The 21054-nt window shown below is 48.9% G+C and overlaps 7 protein-coding genes across 7 annotated transcripts; 4 read left to right on the top strand and 3 right to left on the bottom strand.

Moving 5' to 3' along the window:
- Nucleotides 1-2670: 2670 nt before the first annotated feature.
- F5J12DRAFT_812555 (long-chain-fatty-acid-CoA ligase) lies at nt 2671-5701 on the top strand. Its single transcript, XM_051744891.1, has 14 exons — nt 2671-2766; nt 2890-3038; nt 3061-3172; nt 3225-3304; nt 3402-3576; nt 3634-3740; nt 3794-3815; nt 3865-3980; nt 4036-4314; nt 4372-4483; nt 4599-4790; nt 4847-4950; nt 5007-5302; nt 5352-5701. The coding sequence occupies exons 1-14, from the start codon at nt 2676-2678 to the stop codon at nt 5524-5526; spliced, it is 2010 nt and encodes a 669-aa protein (XP_051602519.1). The 5' UTR covers nt 2671-2675; the 3' UTR covers nt 5527-5701.
- A 756-nt stretch (nt 5702-6457) lies between these two features.
- Nucleotides 6458-9354, top strand: F5J12DRAFT_812542 (long-chain-fatty-acid-CoA ligase). Its single transcript, XM_051744890.1, has 14 exons — nt 6458-6556; nt 6679-6876; nt 6905-6961; nt 7014-7104; nt 7205-7392; nt 7451-7530; nt 7584-7605; nt 7655-7770; nt 7826-8104; nt 8162-8273; nt 8398-8589; nt 8646-8749; nt 8807-9102; nt 9154-9354. The coding sequence occupies exons 1-14, from the start codon at nt 6466-6468 to the stop codon at nt 9326-9328; spliced, it is 2001 nt and encodes a 666-aa protein (XP_051602518.1). The 5' UTR covers nt 6458-6465; the 3' UTR covers nt 9329-9354.
- Nucleotides 9355-9755: 401 nt separating this feature from the next.
- On the top strand, nt 9756-12892 carry F5J12DRAFT_967217 (uncharacterized protein; the record flags this gene model as incomplete). Its single annotated transcript, XM_051750022.1, is given in 15 exon segments — nt 9756-9846; nt 9970-10235; nt 10318-10395; nt 10491-10695; nt 10754-10833; nt 10887-10908; nt 10959-10988; nt 11020-11075; nt 11132-11410; nt 11468-11579; nt 11728-11883; nt 11943-12046; nt 12103-12273; nt 12293-12399; nt 12455-12892. 15 exon segments carry the CDS (start codon nt 9756-9758, stop codon nt 12627-12629), a joined length of 1932 nt encoding a protein of 643 aa, XP_051602517.1. The 3' UTR covers nt 12630-12892.
- Nucleotides 12819-14745, bottom strand: F5J12DRAFT_716197 (major facilitator superfamily domain-containing protein; the record flags this gene model as incomplete). The annotated part of the gene is made up of 8 exons (XM_051740999.1): nt 12819-12984; nt 13035-13151; nt 13201-13481; nt 13533-13772; nt 13827-14167; nt 14224-14337; nt 14388-14445; nt 14497-14745. The coding sequence occupies 8 exons, from the start codon at nt 14743-14745 to the stop codon at nt 12819-12821; spliced, it is 1566 nt and encodes a 521-aa protein (XP_051602516.1).
- A 422-nt stretch (nt 14746-15167) lies between these two features.
- Nucleotides 15168-16399, bottom strand: F5J12DRAFT_483181 (uncharacterized protein). The gene is made up of 4 exons (XM_051739645.1): nt 16014-16399; nt 15681-15961; nt 15508-15624; nt 15168-15457 (listed from the first exon to the last, which is right to left on the bottom strand). The coding sequence occupies exons 1-4, from the start codon at nt 16158-16160 to the stop codon at nt 15322-15324; spliced, it is 681 nt and encodes a 226-aa protein (XP_051602515.1). The 5' UTR covers nt 16161-16399; the 3' UTR covers nt 15168-15321.
- Nucleotides 16400-17767: 1368 nt separating this feature from the next.
- Nucleotides 17768-18669, top strand: F5J12DRAFT_889975 (uncharacterized protein; the record flags this gene model as incomplete). The annotated part of the gene is made up of 4 exons (XM_051747372.1): nt 17768-18006; nt 18141-18457; nt 18514-18572; nt 18619-18669. The coding sequence occupies 4 exons, from the start codon at nt 17768-17770 to the stop codon at nt 18667-18669; spliced, it is 666 nt and encodes a 221-aa protein (XP_051602514.1).
- An 816-nt stretch (nt 18670-19485) lies between these two features.
- On the bottom strand, nt 19486-20986 carry F5J12DRAFT_904109 (Creatinase/aminopeptidase; the record flags this gene model as incomplete). The annotated part of the gene is made up of 6 exons (XM_051748486.1): nt 19486-19571; nt 19631-19820; nt 19875-19987; nt 20040-20175; nt 20229-20858; nt 20915-20986. 6 exons carry the CDS (start codon nt 20984-20986, stop codon nt 19486-19488), a joined length of 1227 nt encoding a protein of 408 aa, XP_051602513.1.
- Nucleotides 20987-21054: the final 68 nt, after the last annotated feature.

The raw sequence follows: 21054 nt of genomic DNA, 5'->3' as shown, positions 1-21054 counted from the left end.
TTTCGGGATCACGTGCAGCATCCCTCCCGTCCTCGAAGTATTACCTGCTTTCACTGACTGGCAGAACACAAGCGTCCAGACTCCAACATCTGATCATAGATGTATTTTTTACTCAAAAAATCAAGGTAATAAATGAATGTAAATGTTGTATGTCATCGATTGCCAGATGCCCATATCCTCGTACCACGCTGAGCAGCGTACTGTTTCACCGAGTTCAAAAACGAGGGCCAGTGCCTCGACCATCCCATGAGTGGCTACAGTACTTTGCTCAGACAGTCATGACAGTGACGAAGAAAGGTCTTTCTCTTTCGGTGATGAATGGCTTGGGACTTGTCATGCATAGTTGGGATAACTATTATTGGTATGTTGTATAATATGTTTGCATTTCGCCCGGTCATGCACCACACTAGGTCCCATGTCACAATTTATGCTATGATCTCTTGCCATCAACGACGAGTAGTCAACCTCATGCCTGGACTGTAGTGCATTCAGACTTTGGGTGATGATAATGACCGGATTGCACTCTACAATGCCTTCGCAGTAACCTCTGTCCTCCTCGCTGACATCAGAGAAGAGGCCATGCAGGTGGTTAGCAGCCCCTCCTCCCGGGATTGAAGATGGTGGCTGCGATTTGCCTCCCACTGCTAGTCTGCATTTTCCTGGTGAGATGTGATGACTTGAAGATGTAAGGGCCAACTGCAACCGGCACCTCTACAATGCTGAGACGACTTACCACCAGCGAATCATAGTTAAATTTACTTGCCGTTATTCATGCGAGCTGCACATGTTTTGTGCAGATCGCGGTCATGCACGGGTGTTCTTGGGTTTTGAGAGGCTCCCTGGAGGTTTTTCGGCATCATAATGGAGTTTATGGAATCTGCTGTCGCGATTCCACAATCTCTGCATGCCGAAAAACACCGTGAATATGTGAACAAGTGGCGGGAGCTTGTTGAAGCCTTCCGTGCTAAGGATCTTGTTCATGGGGACTTGCGGTATCCGAACATCATCTGTGATGGAAATAAGGTAATGCTAACTGGCTCTGACTAGGGTGGGAAAGAGGGGGAGGTACTTTATCCAGGAGGTCCACTTGACTTTGACCTGACAACTAGACGAGACCACCAATCTGAAGATCATTAAAGGTGATGATCTTCGGCTCCTGTGCGGGACATTGACATACGTGCAGATTAAAGGAGGCCGGGGAGACGTACATATATGTGTGTGGGTCTGCGAAGACGAGACAGTAAACCTGAGACATCCGTGCAGAAATAAGACCCACAGATGCGTAGGATAATTACTTTTTTTTTTTGGGATGCTGCTGTGTGTGGGAGGAAATATACATGCATTGATAGATGCAAATAAAATAATGCATGTAAAGGATGACTATATGGAACTCGAGGGCAGATGAGAATGATGGAGGGAGCAATTGGGGGAAGTGTGAAGTGCTTGCCAGCCCCCGTGGTAGGAGTGAACCAACGACACAAGCAGCGAATGTCAGACCCTATGAATCAGGAAGAGCGCTACTCACTGGATGCCATCCCTGGACGGGTAGCAGAGCGTAGCAAAAGAAAGAGTTATGCAAGCTAGAGTGAGCCTGCGTGTATGGGGCGAGGGTTTGGGCATGCCAACAGAAGTATGTGAGAAAAGCACTGCTAACCCAGCGCCCCTTCACCTTGACGACGCGGAGCGGTAGACGATGCGGACACCAATGACAAGATACTACATGCCCAACTCAGGTAATTTCGGCACCTTGCAGGAGATAGCTCGTCTTAACGATACTGGACAAAGAAGCAGGCGCCAAAACCGAGTAAACACGTACCGAATAGCATCGCAATAGCCTAGGATAACGTCGATAGTCGAACCGGCCTCCCTCAGTCACTCGAATGGTGCAGAGCAAATAAAATGTTCGACAGAAAAACGGGGAAGCGACCCCTAGTCTTCACAGGTGCACCGTTGGTGACAACCAGGAGTCCCCTTCAAATGGCTCAAGCTAGTGACCGAGCTCTTGGTAGACGGTCTCGAGGTATTCTTCACAGACGCATGACTGCCGATGGCGTGTCACAACCCGATAGAAAACCCTTCAAAGCGTTTTCACATGACAAACGTATGTTATGTCCGCGGGAGGCCAAGACACCGATTCGAAGATATCCATCATCTTTGACTTTACTCGCCGGGGACTCTAAAAGGTTCTGAGCCAGCCACCACTTGATCATCAAGTGCAACAGAGTGCAATCCGCTGTACAGAGTAAATAGCGCACCAATAGGAAGTTTCCGCTGCCGGTTTCCATGGTGAACAGTGCTTTTTACCGGAAAGAAAAGCCAGGATCTGTCATGACATTCGCCGGAGGTGGAATCACATGCGCCTCAGTCGGAAGGGATGATTCACCCTGCTGTAAGATTTCGGTGGTCAGTACAGCGTGATGATTTACCAGTATCCTGCTAGAAGTAACTGCTGGTGATGCTCATTGGATGCTGATATCCACTGTTGAGTACATTCTTAAGTACTGAATTGAGGACGCTGTTGGTTGAGCTGCGGGGGCGTCAATCTGTTGATTTCGCACAGCCGGAGCATGCTGGCTATTTGAGACAAGAGAAGCGACATCCCTCGCAACGTCAGTCGTTACCCCAAACGCTGACGCTGTGGACTTACATTCAACGTTTTCGACCATCAAGAAACTATGCCAATCACATATACACCTTTACCAGACAATGTCGACCATAGCAAGCAGTCAGTGACCGTTCCTGGCACCAAGCAGCCAGGACAAACCCGTGCGTTGTCGAGCTCTGATCTACCCGCTTTCATTAACGAAGGACGTTCATACAGGTCACTACAGAAACGGTGAGCCATCCTCACTCTTGATTTGTGAGTGTTCGGCCCTACAGCTTTCGCAGCTTTCTACGGTTTGCTTGATCCCGACTCTCCTAACTATCCGAAGACGCTCCAAGACATCTTCAACAATGGCTACTCCTTCAATCCAGATGCCAAACTTCTTGGTCATAGACCTGTCATTTCTAGGTCTCCGCTCAAGTTCGGTCCCTACGTATGGCAGACCTATCGTGAAGTCGACTGTCAGAAGACGTCGGATTGGCAGTGCACTGCATCGCTTGTTCGCCACAGGCGAACTCAAGGCAGCAGACATGGAGACAGTCGGTATATGGTCACGAAATCGACCAGGTAAAGTATTTCCACGATGCTGATCTGTGCATTTGCTAACGGTGCTCTGTAGAGTGGCAGTTAGTCGAGTTTGCATTGCATGCTTACGGAAAAGTGGGCGTCAGTTTGTATGATACCTTGGGAAAGGAATCAGTAGGTAAGACATTCTAGCATCTGGAGGGTTATATTCCTGATTTATTTCTGTAGAATACATGTAGGTCACCTGACTGATGCATTTACCACTGACTAGCTTACCGTATTGGATAGCATCAATCATGCGCAACTCCCTATCATATTCACCACCCCGGATCACATAGCACCTTTACTCAAGCTAGCCGCAAGCATCTCAAGTGTAAAGGTCATCGTGTCCTTTGACCCACTGGGGGACGACGTCAGGACGATTGCTTTCCTCCTGGGGGGAAACTGTCGGCATTCGGATAACTGAATTGAGCGAAAGTCTGCTGTTTTTCTTCCGTTGGTAGTCCTACACATTGATTGTTCGTTTGCAGTCGAGAAGTATGGCGAGGAAAATCTCACTGAACCCCTTCCGGTATCGCCTGATCAGGTCGTTTCTCTGTGCTACACCTCGGTACGTTTATGATTGCACTTTTGATGCTATGCTTGATTCATTCTCGGTGATAGGGAACAACGAACTTGCCAAAAGGTGGAATACCGTTCCCGATGCCAGTGGCTTTGAACTTATCTTTTCATAGGAGCAATCCTCACCCACATGAATCTCGCGAGCGGGGCGTATGCGAACACCTTTGGTACCAGCTTTCCCCTGGGCTGCTGTCTCATGTCATACTTGCCACTGGCGCACATTTATGAGGTTCGTGGGATTCTATTTAAGCCTAATAACATATCTCCATGATTTGAGTGTGCAGCGGATTTGCGAATTGACGGTAATCACCGTGGGTGGATGTATTGGGTACTCCACTGGCGACCCCTTGCGCTTGATGGATGACGCCCAAGCCCTGAAACCTCACTTTTTCCCATCGGTACCACGAGTGCTGAATAGAGTATACCAAGCTGCCATGTCCGCTGGTAATGTGCCGGGTGTGAAGGGTGCTATTTTCCGAACAGCAGTGCAGACGAAACTAGATCAACTTTACAAGACCGGGGTAACTGCCCACGTCATATGGGACGCATTGGTGTTCCGCAAGGTTCGTGGCAGGCTTCCTGATGCAGTACTCGATTGGCTCACTCCGCTTGGCTTCCAGATTCGCGCTGTACTTGGAGGGAACGTTTTGCTGATGGTCACCGGTTCCGCTCCCATTAGCGGCGAAGTGGTTGATTTCCTCAAGATCGCTTTTGGTTGTGGTGTTACAGAAGGTGCGACGAGCCTACTTCTTTTCCTTTCCTCACTAATTTTCGTCCAGGGTGAGCGAGGTCGCGGGATTGCTTGATTATGTTCCATTAATGACTCTGGACAGTTATGGCATGACAGAGAATTGTGGAGTTTGCACGCGCACTTCGCAGGGAGACCCAACTGGTGGCGGGACGATCGGCCCGCCTCAACCAATTCTCGAAGTCAAACTCGTCGACCTTCCAGCGATGAATTACCTATCTAACGATAAGCCGAACCCACGTGGAGAGTTATGTGTCCGCGGCCCGAACTGCTTCATGGGATATTATAAAGGTGCGTCTCCTCTTCGCCATTTGCTCAGGTCCGTGAAAGGGAATGGTGTCCATCAGATGAGAAGAAAACTCAGGAGACGCTGAGGGACGGCTGGATACACACCGGGGATGTCGCAGAAGTTGATAGTTCCGGACGCTTCAAGATCATTGATCGAGTGAAGGTGCGTTGTCTCTTTTGGCCCACTCCCGGTACGGATACGTAACGCATGTACACCAGAACATTATGAAATTGGCACAAGGCGAGTACGTGGCGCTCGAGAAGGTCGAGAATACGTATGCTGCTTGTCCTATTGTCCAACAAATCTACGTCCACGGGGATTCTTTACAGCCGTACTTGATCGCTGTCGTCGTCCCTGATCCCTTGGTTTTAGCACCACTGGCATCTGCTGCTCTCGGCAAGAAGGTGGAACCTGGCGATACTCCTGCGCTCACTGAAGCGGTGAAGAATCCTCAGGTTATACAGGAAGTGCTGAGCTCGTTAAACGCAGGAGCAAGGAAGAGCGGGCTTGCTGGGTATGGTCGACCGTTTTTTTCTGTCCTTAATGTGCTTATCGCCATTCAGGTTTGAGTTTATTAAGCGCATCCATGTCACCATGGACCCCTTCACCATCGAAGAAAATACGTTGACGCCCACTCTAAAGTTAAGGCGCAGAGACGCTTACGCCAAGTTTAAGAGGGAACTTGATGCCTTGTACGCTCTTGGGGAACCAGCCAACAATGTGTCGTCCAGGCTGTAATGAGCATGGTTGAAGTGCAAGTATACGGAGATCCATTATGAAGTGGATTCCTACCCTTTTGTTCAGATAATTGTCTATTGAATCTACTCTGGATATTAATACGGCATGAAAACCAAAAGAAATATCACGTCTCGCCAGTGATCATGAAATGCCATCAAAATCCGGGACATGGGAGCAAGTGCTGGTTATTGTCTGTTGTAATGATCTCCATGACAAGCCAGTGGGCCAGTGAGAAGATCCAAGATAAGACAGTCTCTACACGAGAATGCAAGCTTCTCTCTTGCACATAGCATATTCCAAGCCTGCTGTAAACTCAATACACTAATACATCACGACCATATCCAATATTATGAACGAGTACATTTTACCTATGCATCACGTGCTAAGCGCTGACTTCTCGTCGTAGCCGATCGATCTGTTGGCAACAAGCTAAAATGTATCTTGTATCAGGGTAACCTGATGCGAAGGAATGGCTGGAAACAACGTTCGGACCTTCAGATCTTCAGAGGTCGTATTGCAGTGAAACTCGACGGCGCTCGCTCATTTAGGAACAATAGCCGGGACCCGAGGCCAGGATTCGACTTTTCAGTGGTCTCGTAACTAGTCGGTTGGGGACGCGTACGACCGGCACTCCGTTGGCTGGCATCCTGGGGCGGAGACTGATAGTAAGTACTTAGAGTAAAATGTGATCTACACCGATTACAGTAAGGTTCGTATTGATGGACTGGTTCCTGCTTATTGATATGAACCTTTTTCATGGCAAGTCATCCATTAGAAGGTACGTCAACATATTTAGCTTTATTTACAATCAACTAGGGCAGAGGGATAGTTCTGCCCTCGAAACAACAACCGCTGGGAAGGTGCGTAAGGCCCCGCATGGGTGCTCTCTGATCGTGTACCATCGATGTTGCAAGTTTACTTTCAACGTTTCAGGGAGCTATGCCAATCACATACACACCATTACCAGACAACGTCGACTATGGCAAACAGTCAGTGGCCGTTCCTGGCACCAAGCAGCCAGGACAAACCCGTGCGTCGTCGAGCCCCAATCTACCCGCTTTCATTAACGAATCACGACCATACAGCTCACTACAGAAATGGTGAGCCATCTTACTCTCGAGTTGCTGGTCTTGAGCCTTACAGTTTCTGCAGCTGTCTACGGTTTGCTTGATCCCGACGCTCCGAACTATCCGAAGACGCTCCAAGACATCTTCAACAATGGCTATTCCTTCAATCCAGATGCAAACCTCCTTGGTCATCGACCGGTCATTTCCAAGTCTCCGCTCAAGTTCGGTCCCTACGTATGGCAGACCTATCGTGAAGTCGATGTCAGAAGACGTCGGATTGGCAGTGCACTGCATCGCTTGTTCGCCTACAGGCGAACTCAAGGCAACAGACATGGAGACAGTTGGTATATGGTCACAAAATCGACCGGGTAAAGTATTTCCACGATGCTGATCTGTGCATTTGCTAACGGTGCTCTGTAGAGTGGCAGTTAGTCGAGCTTGCACTACATGCTTATGGAAAAGTAGGCGTCGGTTTGTATGATACTTTGGGACGGGGATCAGTAGGTAAGACGTTCTAGCATTCGAGGGGTCATTTCTTCATCGATTTCTGTAGAATACATGTAGGTCGCCTTTGACGCAATTACCGCCGACCAGCTTACCGTATCGGATAGCATCAATCATGCGCAACTTTCTATCATATTCACTACCCCGGACCACATAGCAACTTTACTCAAACTAGCCGCAACCATCCCAAGTGTCAAGGTCATCGTGTCCTTTGACCCACTAGGGGATGACGTCAAACGCTTGCTCTCCTCCTGGGGGGAAACCTTTGACATTCGGATAACAGAACTAAGGGAAAGTTTGTGATTGTTTTTTTTTCGACAGGAAGGCCCGCCCACTGACCTTCGGTTTTACAGTCGAGACGTATGGCGAGGAAAATCTCATTGAACCCCTTCCGGTGTCTCCTGATCAGGTCGCTTCTTTGTGCTACACCTCGGTACGTTCCTAATTGCACTCTTGATCGGCTGCTTCATTCATTTTGGACGATAGGGAACAACAAACTTGCCAAAAGGTGGAATACCGTCCATGACGCCAGTGGTTCTTAACTCTTCTTCTCACAGGAGCAATCATCACCCACATGAATCTCGCGAGCGCGGCGTATGCTAACACCTTTGGTGCCGGCTTTCCTCAGGGTTGCTGTCGCATCTCATACATGCCATTGGCGCATATTTATGAAGTCCGTGGAATTCCATTTAAGTCTAGTAACATATCTCCAAGGTTCAAGTATGCAGCGAATTTGCGAACTGACGGGGATCCTCGCGGGCGGATGTATTGGATACTTCACCGGCGACCCCTTGCGCTTAATGGATGACACCCGAGCCTTGAAACCTCACTTTTTCCCATCAGTACCACGAGTCCTGAATAGAGTATACCAAGCTGCCGTATCCGTTGGTAATGTACCGGGTGTGAGGGGCGATATTTTTCGAACAGCGTTACAGACGAAACTAGATCAACTTCACAAGACTGGAGTAAACACCCATTTGATATGGGATGCATTGGTGTTTCGCAAGGTTCGTAGCAGGTTGCTCGATGTAGTGTTAGAATGGTTCGCTCAGCGTAGCGGCTAGATTCGAGCTGTACTTGGAGGCAATATTCTGCTGATGGTCACAGGCTCGGCTCCCATCAGTGGCGAAGTGGTTGATTTTCTCAAGATCGCTTTCGGTTGTGACGTTGCAGAAGGTACGACGAGTATTTTTTTTTTTTCTTTTTTTTTTCGTTCACTGACTTTCGTTCAGGGTAAGCGGGGCCTTAAGATTACTGGAATATGTTCCTTTAATGACTCTGGACAGTTATGGCATGACAGAGAATTGTGGAGTCTGTACGCGCACGTTGCGGGGAGACCCAACTGGTGGAGGGATGATCGGACCACCTCAGCCAGTTCTCGAGATCAAGCTCGTTGACATTCCAGCAATGAACTACTTATCTAGCGATAAGCCGAACCCGCGTGGAGAGTTATGTGTCCGCGGCCCGAACTGCTTCATGGGATATTATAAAGGTACGTCTCCTCTTCGCCATTTACTAAGGCCTGTGAAAAGAAATGGCGTCCATCAGATGAGAAGACTACCCAGGAGACACTGAGGGACGGCTGGATACACACCGGGGATGTCGCAGAAGTTGATAGTTCCGGACGCTTCAAGATCATCGATCGAGTGAAGGTGCGTTGTCTTTTTTGGCCCACTTCCTGGTGCGGGTAAGTAATCCATACACACCAGAACATCATGAAATTGGCGCAAGGCGAGTACGTAGCGCTCGAGAAGGTTGAGAATGCGTATGCTGCTTGTCCTATTGTCCAACAAATCTACGTCCATGGGGATTCTTTACAGCCGTACTTGATCGCTGTCGTCGTCCCTGATCCCTCGGTTTTGGCACCATTGGCATCCGCCGTTCTCAGCAAGAAGGTGGAACCTAGTGATATTCCTGCGCTTACTGAAGCGGTGAAGAATCCCCGAGTTGTGCAGGAAGTGCTGAGCTTGCTAAACACAGAAGCAAGGAGGAGTGGGCTTGCTGGGTATGGTCTTTGACCGCCTTTTCTGTCCTTAATGTGCTTATCGCCGTTCAGATTTGAGTTTATTAAGCGCATCCATGTCACCATGGACCCCTTCACCATCGAAGAAAATACGTTGACGCCCACTCTAAAGTTAAGGCGCAGAGATGCTTACGCTAAGTTTAAGAAGGAATTGGATGTTCTTTATGCTCTTGGGGAGCCAGCCAATAATGCGTCGTCCAAACTGTAATGAGCGCAGTTGGAGTGCGGGTACACCTAGGCCCTGGATTCCTACCCCTTTGTTTAGTTGGTCATTGAATGAATTCTCTATATTAAATGGGAAGTATGACATGGAACCAAACAAATATGAAGTGTTGCGAGGGCTCATGAAATGCCAAGAAATCCAAAGAAGTCCTTGTCTTCATCCGTTGCAACGCTCTCCCTTGACGGCCCGGTAGGCCGACAAAAGCGGGCCGACGGGAGGACTCTGGTCTATTAAGACACCGGTTAGAACCCTAATATATTTAAAGTTAGGCTTATTTCTAATGATCTAGGACGAAGGGATGGGCCTCCTCCCTCGAAATAACCGCTGGGAAGGGGCGCGGGGTCTCACATCCCTCTGACTGTGAGCCATCGTATTAAATTTACTTTCAACAGTTGTCGGCCGTCAACGAACCATGCCAATCAGGTGCACACCCCTACCAGACAATGTCGACTATGGCAAGCAGTCAGTGACCGTTCCTGGCACCAAGCAGCCAGGACAAACCCGTGCGTCGTCGAGCTCTGATCTACCCGCTTTCATTAACGAAGGACGTTCATACAGATCACTACAGAAACGGTGAGCCATCCTCACTCTTGATTTGCGAGTGTTCAGCCCTACAGCTTTCGCAGCTTTCTACGGTTTGCTTGATCCCGACGCTCCGAGCTATCCGAAGACGCTCCAAGACATCTTCAACAATGGCTACTCCTTCAATCCAGATGCCAAACTTCTTGGTCATAGACCTGTCATTTCTAGGTCTCCGCTCAAGTTCGGTCCCTACGTATGGCAGACCTATCGTGAAGTCGACGTCAGAAGACGTCGGATTGGCAGTGCACTGCATCGCTTGTTCGCCACAGGCGAACTCAAGGCAAGCAGACATGGAGACAGTCGGTATATGGTCACAAAACCGGCCAGGTAAAGTATTTCCACGATACTGCGGATCTGATCTGTGCGTTTCATACCGATGGTTTATTTTAGAGTGGCAAATGGTCGAGCTTGCATTGCATGCTTATGGAAAAGTGGTCGTCAGTTTGTATGATACCTTTGGAAAGGAATCAGTAGGTAAGGCATTCTAGCATCGGGAGGGTTATATTCCTGATTGATTTCCGTAGAATACATGTAGGTCGCCTCTGATGCATTTACTGCCGACCAGCTTACCGTATCGGATAGCATTAATCACGCGCAACTTTCTATCATATTCACCACCCCGGATCACATAGCAACTTTGCTCAAGCTAGCCACAAGCATCCCAAGTATGAAGGTCATCATTTCGTTTGACCCGCTAGGAGATGACGTTAAACGTTTACTCTCCTCCTGGGGGGAATCCGTTGGCATTCGGATAATAGAATTGAGTGAAAGTCGGTGTTTTTTTTTTTTAGATTGTAAAGGCCTACACAATGATTGTTTGGTTTACAGTCGAGAAGTATGGCGAGGAAAATCTCATTGAACCCCTTCCGGTATCGCCTGACAAGGTCGCTTCTCTGTGCTACACTTCAGTACGTTTAGAATCGCACCCTTGATCGACTTCTTGGTTTATTCTCTGTGATAGGGAACAACAAACTTGCCGAAAGGTGGGATGTCGTTCCCGACGTCAATGGCTTTTAAATCGATGATTCCACAGGAGCAATCCTCACCCACATGAATCTCGCGAGTGCGGCGTATACTAACACATTCGGTGTCAGCTTTCCACGAGGGCTGCTGTCACATGTCATACTTGCCATTGGCGCACATTTATGAGGTCCGTAGGAGTTCTCCTTACGTCTAGTAAGGCTGCTTCATGGTTCGAATGTGCAGCGGATTTGCGAATTAAACGTAATTGTTGTGGGTGGATGTATTGGGTACTTCACTGGCGATCCCTTGCGCCTGATGGACGACGCCCAAGCCCTGAAACCTCACTTTTTCCCATCGGTACCACGAGTGCTGAATAGAGTATACCAAGCTGCCATGTCCGCTGGTAATGTGCCGGGTGTGAAGGGTGCTATTTTTCGAACAGCATTGCAAACGAAACTAGATCAACTTCACAAGACTGGAGTAAATACCCATTTGATATGGGATGCATTGGTGTTTAGCAAGGTTCGTGGTAGGTTTCTCGATTCAATGCTGGAATGGTTCATTCTGCTTGGCTTCCAGATTCGCGCTGTACTTGGAGGTAATGTTCTGCAGGTTGTCACAGGCTCGGCTCCCATCAGCGGGGAAGTGATTGATTTCTTCAAGGTTGCTTTCGGTTGTGACGTTGCAGAAGGTACGACGAGTATTCTTTTCCTTCGTTCACTGACTTTCGTTCAGGGTAAGCAAGGCCGTAAGATTGCTTGGATGTGCCCCGTTAACAAATCCGGACAGTTATGGTGCGACGGAGAGTTGTGGAATCTGTACAATTACCAGGTCTGGAGACCCAACCAGTAGCGGGACGATCGGACCACCTCAGCCAGTTCTCGAGATCAAGCTCGTTGACATTCCAGCCATGAACTACTTATCTAGCGATAAGCCGAACCCGCGTGGAGAGTTATGTGTCCGCGGCCCGAACTGCTTCGTCGGATATTACAAAGGTCCGTCTGCGACCCTTCGCCATCCGCTTGGGCCGGTGCAAAGGAATGATGTCCATCAGATGAAAAGAATACCCAGGAGACGCTGAGGGACGGTTGGATACACACCGGGGATGTCGCAGAAGTTGATAGTTCCGGACGCTTCAAGATCATCGATCGAGTGAAGGTGCGGTGCCTTCTTGGACCCACTCCCGGTACTCACACGTAATTCATATACACCAGAACATCATGAAATTGGCGCAAGGCGAGTACGTAGCACTCCAGAAAGTAGAGAACACGTATGCCGCTGGTCCCGTTGTCCAACAAATCTACGTCCATGGGGATTCTTTACAGCCGTACTTGATCGCTGTCGTCGTCCCTGATCCCTCGGTTTTGGCGCCATTGGCATCTGCCGTTCTCAGCAAGAAGGTAGGAACCTAACGATATCCCTGCGCTCTCTGAGGCGGTGAAGAATCCCCGGGTTGTACAGGAAGTGCTGAACACGCTAAACGAAGAAGCAAGGAGGAGTGGACTCGCTGGGTATAGTCTTTCACCGCTGTTCTTTTCTGTCCCTGAAGCGCTTGTGCTCGGCCAGATTCGGATTTATTAAACGCATCCATATTACCATGGACCCCTTCACCATCGAAGAAAATACGTTGACGCCCACTCTGAAGTTACGGCGCAGAGACGCTTACGCCAAGTTTAAGAGGGAACTGGATGCCCTTTATGCCCTTGGGGAGCCAGCCAACAATGCATCGTTCAAGCTGTGACGAACACAGCTCGAGTGCAGGACACCTAGGTCACTCACGCGAAAACATGAATTGGACTCTTACCCTTTTGTTCACATATTCGTTTATCAAGTCTATTCTGTATACCATGGGAAATGCAACATAAATACCTAATGACATGGGAGGTCTTGCAGGTGATCATGAAATACCATCAGTTTCTACCTGAATCTTCTAAAGGTGTCTGCTTGTCATCTGCCATTCTTCATGCGGCTGTCTTTTGCGATGTGATAAGATCCTGCGAGCATCAATGCCGCTGACAGTAGATATACATATCATGACGACAGCCCAGAGGTATCCCCATAGTAGTTTGTTGTCAATAGATAGAGCAAAGAGAGAACTAAAAGGACATGAATATCATCCGTAACTGGGCCGTAGCTCGATATTCACCTGACTAGAAATGGTGCAAAGGACCGTGCAAAGCACATTGCAAACTGCACGATACCGTTCGACTGACTTAGTGCACCTGGATTCGGCGAATGCTCCTTGACCAGGATTATGCTTGTCCTGTTCGTACTTTTAGGATATGTTTTCTATGTGAAACTTCTGCACCCACGAATATGCCAGGGACCCAATCTTTGATAGTCCAAGAGTAATTGCGATCCCGATCCAGAGAATAACCACCACCTTGTCACCCACTTTCCCATCCTCGGCAAAGCCCCAACGGGCAATGAGGTTGAGGAAAGGAATGAAGAAATAGACAAAAGGCCACATGCCCATGGAGAAGACGTACATCTTCGCACAATCGAATGTACGTAGAAGGTAAGGCATGAAGAACAGTTGGAGGGTGGAAGAAATGCACCCCGCGATAGCGAGTGACCACCCTATTTTTGAAACCTGGAGAGTACATCAGATGCGCTTGGGAAGGACTCGCAGTGTATTGCTTACGGAGAACGCCAGGCCACCTGAGTGGACTGGAGAATAGCAGAAAAGTACGAATACAACGTCAAAAGACGTGTATACAAAGCTCAGCGAAAAACCGGATGAAACAAGAGCGGATATGGCAGGGGATGACAACACTTCCTTCAAGCTCATGGATTTGTGATCCTGAATTGGTAAACCCGTGTCGAGACTTGGCACACTCGCAGTGCATTTTGCATTGTTCCGTCGGCGCTTGCTAGGCAGAGTCTGATAGACTCTGGTGAATGGAGCTGTCACACCCACAGCACTACGACACATTACCTCTTCCAAGAATACGAACCCAAGAAGAACACCAACAAACGCAATAGTGGCGGAAAGAAGGCACGGACAAAAATAGGGGTACTTCTCAAAGATGGCATAACCAAATAGATCTGGGTATTTAGAGGCTGCGTGAGCAAAGGTTCCACCAATAAGAGGGCTATGATAGATGATCCGCATGGTGAGACGGTCATATGCCACCAGAGCACAAGTTACTAACCCAACTACGGACCCCACTGGCCACATGAGTGTATAGAAAGGGATCGCTCTGGCCTGATTCGTGGAGTCCGTGATTTCCCCAAGTATTGAATGGATAACAGCAAGGTCTCCGGAGAACAGACCCCCTGTACAGTAATAAGAGCCTGTCCACTGGTGGTAGGCGAAGACAAGGGTGTCGCACCTAAGCCTCGCGCAAACAAAATGCCAGCCAATGACTTTGATAAGCCAAAACCCAAGGTTGCTAATGCTGTCCCCAGCGTACCCGTAAGAATGACGGGTTTCCGACCAATGATATCTGACGCACAGAAGGTGAGTACACAGTAATCAAGATGGAGCACGATATACCAGATAGCTTTGCCCATAGGTATATCGAGCACAGTTGTGATATTGCGAAGCTACTTTCCTGCAAAGATGATGCGTACTTCCTTCCGAACGTGTGTCCGCGTGAACTTACCACCAGGCCACTATAGAAACCGATGCGAGAAGAATCATCGGTAAGGTGCAAATCGCTTATGAAGTCGTTCACGTATGGGAACAATTGTGTGAACACGATGGGGTCTACTAGCCTCACCGTGCACAAGGCCGTGAGCTGGCCTATTGGGAGTGGGGTTGACAACGATTTAGAAGGTGCTTGAGACTCGCTGCAAGAGTCGGAAAGGAAAGGGTCTACCTCATCGTGAACAGGCTCGTCGTCGGGTGCCATTGCAATGAGTGATAAAAAAAAGTGGGCAGTTAGAATCTCTTTAAACCTATGCGACTGCAAGCGCGACCCTTTGACTCGAAAACTGATCTTCCCAATGGCATCAGCATTCTGCCGGCCAGCGAATTCATATTCACCGGTGAGCATTCCGATGAATGGAGACGTTCAGAAGGCATGCCGAGCTAGAAGTCGCGGATGAACATTCAGTCTCCATCGCTCTGACGTAATGTATCGATTCTCTCTGGAAGGGGGCTTCAAATCCCGAACGCATTCCCGGGTGGTCACAAGAAGGCAGCAGTAACAACTCACCGAGTACAGCGGAGGAAACCCCGATGCGAAGATGACTACCCAACTTTACAGTTAACAAGCAACATCAACAGAAGCAGAAGACGATTCAAGTGCAGGTATAACGAGGCCCCCTAGCTGAATCTGCTGATCAAGTTGGATCATCAAATCTATTCTACATAATAGTAAGTACAACACGAAAACAAAAAGAAGTGCGAAACCTTGTGGATGTTCATGACAGGTACTCAAATTCTACGTGTATGTTTTAGGTGTTAGCTTGCTATCGGCTATGCCTCATGAGATAGTCTTTTTGCTATGCAACAAGATCCTGCGACAGTCAATGCTGATCAAAGTAGATAGGCATACCATGACGGCAACCCAGAGATATCCCCATAGTAGGTCGTTGTCGATGGATAAAGCAAACAGCGAACTGAAAGACTATGAGTATCACTCCTGGTTCGGTCGTGGCCTGACATCTACCTGACTAGGAATGGTGCAAAGGACCGTGCAAAGCACATTGCAAACTGTACGATACCGTTCGACTGACTTAGAGCACCCGGATTCGGTGCATGCTCCCTGACCAAGATCATGCTTGTCCTGCCGATAGAGTCAGTTATCCTGTATTTGTTTTTTTACAGACCTTCCCGACTCACGAAAAGGCCAATACTCCGATCCTAGACAGCCCGAGAGCGATTGCAATCCCAACCCAGAGAATGGCCGCTGTATTAGCATCCAGTTGCCCATCCTCGGTAAGACCCCAACGTGCAATGAGGTTGAGAAAGGGAAAGCAAAGGTACGCAAATGGCCACACGCTCATGGAGAAGAGGTACATCTTCGCACAATCGAACGTGCGTAGAAGGTAAGGCATAAAGAATATTTGGAGAGCAGAAGAGATGCCACCCGAGATAGAAAGTGACCATCCTATCTTCGAGGCCTGTCAAAGTACGTCAGAGGCAATTAGGAGGGACCCGCAACTCTTTTCTTACTGAAAATGCCAGACCGCCCGACTGGATTGCAGAATAGCAGAAAAGAGCAAATACAACCTCAAAAGACGTGGCTACGAAACTCAGCGAAAAGCCAGATGCCACGAGAGCGGAAATGGCAGGATATGTCAATATTTCCTTCAAGCTCATGGACTTGGGTTCCAGAATTGGCGGCCCCGCGTCGAGACTTAGCACGTTGGGCCGTAAGGATGTACATTTTTCATTGTTCCGCCTGCGCTTGCTAGGCAGAGTCTGTCACTGCTGATGAATGGTGCTATCACTATCACAAAGTTATAACAAATTACCTCTTCCAAGAATACAAGCCCAAGAAGAACACCGACAAACGCAATAATAGCAGACACGAGGCATGGGAAAAAATAGGGGTATTTCTCGAAGATGGCATAACCAAGTAGATTTGGATATTTGGAGGCGGCGTGGGAGAAGGTTCCACCAATAAGCGGGCTACGATAGATCATCTGCATAGTGAGATGGATATAGTTCACTAGGGAATAGATCACTGACCCAACTACGGACCCAATCGGCCACATGAGTGCATATATGGGGATTGCCATAGCCTGATTCGTGGAAGTCTGTGATTTCACCGACCACCGAATGAATGACAGCAATGTTCCCAGAGATCAGCCCCCCTGAATAGTAATGACTCAGAACCTGTTCACCGGCCGCCGAGGGAGATAAGAGTGTCTTACCTACGCATCGCGCAAACAAAATCCCCGTCAACGACTTTGACAAGCCAAAAGCCAAGGTCGTCGTTGCCGTCCCCAGTGTACCCGCAAGAATGACGGGTTTACGACCGATGATATCTAACACAGCGTGTAGGTACGCAGCAATTGCGATGAGGTAGATCTGACATACCAGGACAGCTTTGCCCAGAGATATATCGAGCAAAGTTGTGATAGTGCGAAGGTACTTTCCTACAAGGATGATGCATACTCCGGTCTGAGCGTGTAACCAATGAACGTACCACCAAGCCACTGTAGAAACCGATGCGGGAAGGATCGTCCGTAAGGTGTCAAGTCGCTCATGAAATCATTCACGTATGGGAACAATTGTGTGAATGCGATGGGATCTACTAGCCTGACAGTGCACAAGGCTGCCAGCTGGCCTACTGGGAGGGGGGTTGGCGACGCCTGAGAGGCTGTCTGCGATTCGGCATGAGAGTGAGGAAGGAGAGGGCATGCCTCGTCGTGAACAGTCTCATTTTCAGGGGGTCATCGTTATGAGAGATGGCAAGAGTGCGCAGTTGCAAACCCATGGAATTTATGCATCTGTAAGCGCAACCTTTGGGCACAACAGCCGACCTTCCGAACGGCATGCATGCGGGAAATTGTCAACTGACAAAGCAGTTTACGTCTGAGAAAAGGGGGGTTATATAGTGCTTCTGGCGAGAACGACGCTCAGCAATAAAAATTGAATCGGTCCGGTGGACACGATCCAGTCTTTCGTTCAAGGCGACGCTATCTTTATCCTGCGCAGCGGTGACAACGCACCGGATTGACATCTTCCTTCGTCACTGCTGCCAGCTGCTACTTCGAGCGGATAACCTGGAAGCCAGGACAAACACGAACAAACCGCGACCCTTGGACCACTACATCCGATTTTTGATTTGTTATTCGCCGTCGTCGTTGTTCACATCCCATTGCTACTTCGTTTATTGTCAATCGCCTACACTTTATCATCACCACACTTAAAGCTTAAAGCTTCGTAACTACGAATATTCCGATATCTACAGTCACGCCATGAGTATTAGCGTCAACGATAATCCTGTCCTTGTTGCCCCTCGTCCCGTCCGTGTTGCCTCCGTGTATCCCCATTTCCCTCGTTCTGCCCACTTTAGGCTCTCCAGCGCTGCGAATGACTCAGAACGTCTAGTCATCCCAGAAGATGACGCAAACGGCGAGGAACGCAAGCTGCCCTCCCGTGTTCACTCCTCTGCCTCCGTTGATAAGGAGTCATGCTCCCCTCGAGCATCCCCTCTGTACGTGTTTTCATTTTTTAATGTTCAGATCCAGTCGTACATTTGCGTACTATCACTACGTACGCTTGTGTCCGATGCGATTCCGACATCCGGTTGTGCGATTATATCTCTAACCTGACCCTACCATTTTCTAGCTCCAGCCTTCCATCGGAGGCTCTAGAAGAGTTCCTTTCCATCTTACGCCCAGCAATGTTCTCCTCCACGTCCCCCATCTTGCGTTCCCGCCGTAACGCTGCGATGTCACTCCCCATTGGCCTGCAGTATAGGTCCAGGACGAAACTTGACCTTACCCCGTCAAAGGCAGAATATCAGTATGCAAACCCGACAGATGGTAGTGATGTTGAGAACGATACTGTAACTTGCTCCCCAGAGTCTTTTGGGGAGAACTTCACTACCAACTGGGACAGTTACGCTTCCGAGGTAACTTCCAGATGGCACGCTCAAGTGCTAGGTTGGTACCGGATGATTTGCTCCATAACTTTCACTGACAATGTGTTAATCGTGTAGCTTCGCCCATTTCCCGGATGCACACCCGTAATCCTTTCCCGAGGTATGCATCGCAAGAGGTCCGTCCTTCACCCAGCATCCCGTCAACTCCGGTTTCCCCTGCAGCATGTCCCGTTACCTGTCCCTTCTCCGGACGAGTTGCGGGAGGTTTTCTGAGGCCGGCGACTGCCCTTCGTCTCTTCATAGTAGAATGCCACCCGCCCGTCTATCTTAACCCCTTCTATGCATGTTATTGGGTATGATATTACATGTCTATATACTAACACTAGCAGTTATCATGTCTCGTCTCTTCCCCGGGTAGATCTGGGGAATTCTCCTTCCTTTCTGGATATCGTTCCTTTAATTCCTCGATTGGATTTCCCCCATTTTGGCCACAATTGTACATCCTCAGAAATGGTTGTCACTGTTTATTTTGCGACTTTTCCAGCTATTTTAACGAAATTGTAGTATTATCTTCGTGGATTCTGTAAAGATCATGTATGCCAGCGCAGTAATCTGTTTTTGATACGCTTTTCCTTCTGATGTGACCATCGCAGAAGGCTGAGAAGAGTTTTCTAGAAAGGGTGAACACATTAACGCCATGATAATGGCTCTGACGGAACCAGCTATATATATAAAACACGCGATGATATCGTTTGACAATGTTTCCGGGTTTGCAGCCGTCGGGTTGAACCATCCTGCAATCTAACCCCTATTGGAAATCGCCACAGTGAAGTGTATAGATGTATCCATGTGAACCTGTCATTCCAACTCATCTCCGCTCATCTTACGGCGTCAAGAAATATTATGGACGCAGAGGATCCAATGCTTGACCGCCCACACCAACCGTGAGGTACACAGCATCTCCGTCTTGGTTAACTGTAGAAGCAATCCTCCAGACGGATCCCCACCTTACAAACCCAGATTAGTCAGGACGAACGGTCACACAACGTCCCATGAATACTCACTTTGCCCTGGATATATATACCTGGTTCATTTGAGAAAAGCATGCCCAGCCTTAATGATGTCGTCTGAGCCCCCTCGAAGATAAGGTGCTTCGTGATCTTCTAGACCAATCCCTGTTGACTGGTCTGTCAATCAAAGTTGAAGTGTCACAATGATGCAATGTAAGGCTGACCATGACCCAGTCTGTGGGTAAAGTACTGGCCTAGACCGTGCTCAACAAGAACTTTGCGTGCCACTTCATCCACCCTCGAGGTGACGACACCCTCCTTAGCAGCGTTGAATGCTGCAGTCTGCGCCGCATGCACGGCAAACCAGTGGCCAAGATACTCGTCCGGTACTTGAGTGTTCGGTAGGACGAACGTCTACATGCGTGTTTAACACCACTCCATTAGATCTTGGAATATGGAATGACTGACCCGAGTCACATCGCTATGGTATTCATATAGTGATCCCCCGGTATCGATTAGGATGAGATCTGATTGCCCAAGCACACGATCGGTACCAGACCCGTGGGGCAAGGCAGCATTCTCTGGAATTGTCCAATAGAACACCAAAGATCAAAGTTGTGAGGACCCACTTACCTCCAAAAAGGACGAGCGCCCATCTATCCATGACGCCAGCGACTGTAAGAGCTTGGTCGATCAAGTCCTTCACCTGCGACTTGCGGATTCCAATATACATCTGTTTCTGAACAGCCCGGATAGCAAGGAGGGTGACCTTAATTCGCGTTGTAAGATTGGGACTTGAGAGCCGCAGGAGATTGAAAATACCTCGTTAACGCACCGGAGCAAGGCGAGTTCTGCCCGTGATTTGCGTTCTCGCAGCGATGTTATCTCCGGAGGCGCCGAGGTCACATTGACTCCGGGAGCGGCCTTCTGGAAACCATCAACGATGAAATGCCTGACCATCCCATCAACGTAGATTCGGGCCGCAGCCGAGCTAGACAGCGCATGCAGTCCCACGGCATACGGGTCTTCATCTTCTTGCCAGGAGACATAAGTGACGTTGGCACCCGGGATGGTCAACAGCTTCGCACGGGTCTCCTCAAAGGAAGGTGTAAGGACAATCACTTTTGGTACTACCTCGCCAGCCTGAATAATCGGAGAAACCAGAAGCAGGAGAGGTCGCTCAGACAAGCTCCATGAGGAGCCAGATATATTGCCGAAATATTGAGCACTAGCCCCAGGTTCAGCGACATATGCAGAGGCCTTCAAAGTATGGAGTGCATATGCCAGCTTGTGCTGACGTTCAGCGAACTCGGACTCCGCTATTGGCTTGGCGTGTTTGCAGTGCTCCACTAGGCCTACCCATGGGTCTCCAGTCTTGCTGAAACCCCAGCGAGAGATATTGATTCCTGTGAACCATAGCAGAGCTCCGACGGCAAACAGAGCCACAACTTTCTGCCAATGGAAGTCATTTGAAGTGGCAGGGTGCCTGTACGGTCAAAATGACGCACTCCATTCAATCTCGAAGGTGGTCTCGCTAGAGGAGTCGTATGAGGACTATGGACGTTGTCTAGTCTCCCCATGTTGTGGTACAGCTTCCATAGAGAATTTTGGTTGGATCGAGCTTTTCTTAAGTGACTAAGCCACTTAC

Source organism: Pisolithus orientalis (assembly GCF_024613125.1).
Source record: "Pisolithus orientalis strain OTSU chromosome Unknown F5J12scaffold_6, whole genome shotgun sequence".
NCBI lineage: Eukaryota > Fungi > Basidiomycota > Agaricomycetes > Boletales > Pisolithaceae > Pisolithus > Pisolithus orientalis.
This window is presented reverse-complemented; position numbering and strand designations above follow the sequence as displayed.

Coding starts and splice junctions, on each gene's coding strand:
- F5J12DRAFT_812555 (XM_051744891.1), top strand. CDS start 2,676: ATGCCAATCACATATACACCTTTACCAGACAATGTCGACCATAGCAAG. Junction 2,767..2,889: donor CAAGCAGCCAGGACAAACCC/GTGCGTTGTCGA, acceptor CAGCTTTCGCAG/CTTTCTACGGTTTGCTTGAT. Junction 3,577..3,633: donor TTTCCTCCTGGGGGGAAACT/GTCGGCATTCGG, acceptor TTCCGTTGGTAG/TCCTACACATTGATTGTTCG.
- F5J12DRAFT_812542 (XM_051744890.1), top strand. CDS start 6,466: ATGCCAATCACATACACACCATTACCAGACAACGTCGACTATGGCAAA. Junction 7,606..7,654: donor AACAACAAACTTGCCAAAAG/GTGGAATACCGT, acceptor TTCTTCTCACAG/GAGCAATCATCACCCACATG. Junction 9,103..9,153: donor AGGAGGAGTGGGCTTGCTGG/GTATGGTCTTTG, acceptor ATCGCCGTTCAG/ATTTGAGTTTATTAAGCGCA.
- F5J12DRAFT_483181 (XM_051739645.1), bottom strand. CDS start 16,160: ATGAGCTTGAAGGAAATATTGACATATCCTGCCATTTCCGCTCTCGTG. Junction 15,625..15,680: donor ATCGGAGTATTGGCCTTTTC/GTGAGTCGGGAA, acceptor CTCTATCGGCAG/GACAAGCATGATCTTGGTCA. Junction 15,458..15,507: donor TTTGCACCATTCCTAGTCAG/GTAGATGTCAGG, acceptor ATAGTCTTTCAG/TTCGCTGTTTGCTTTATCCA.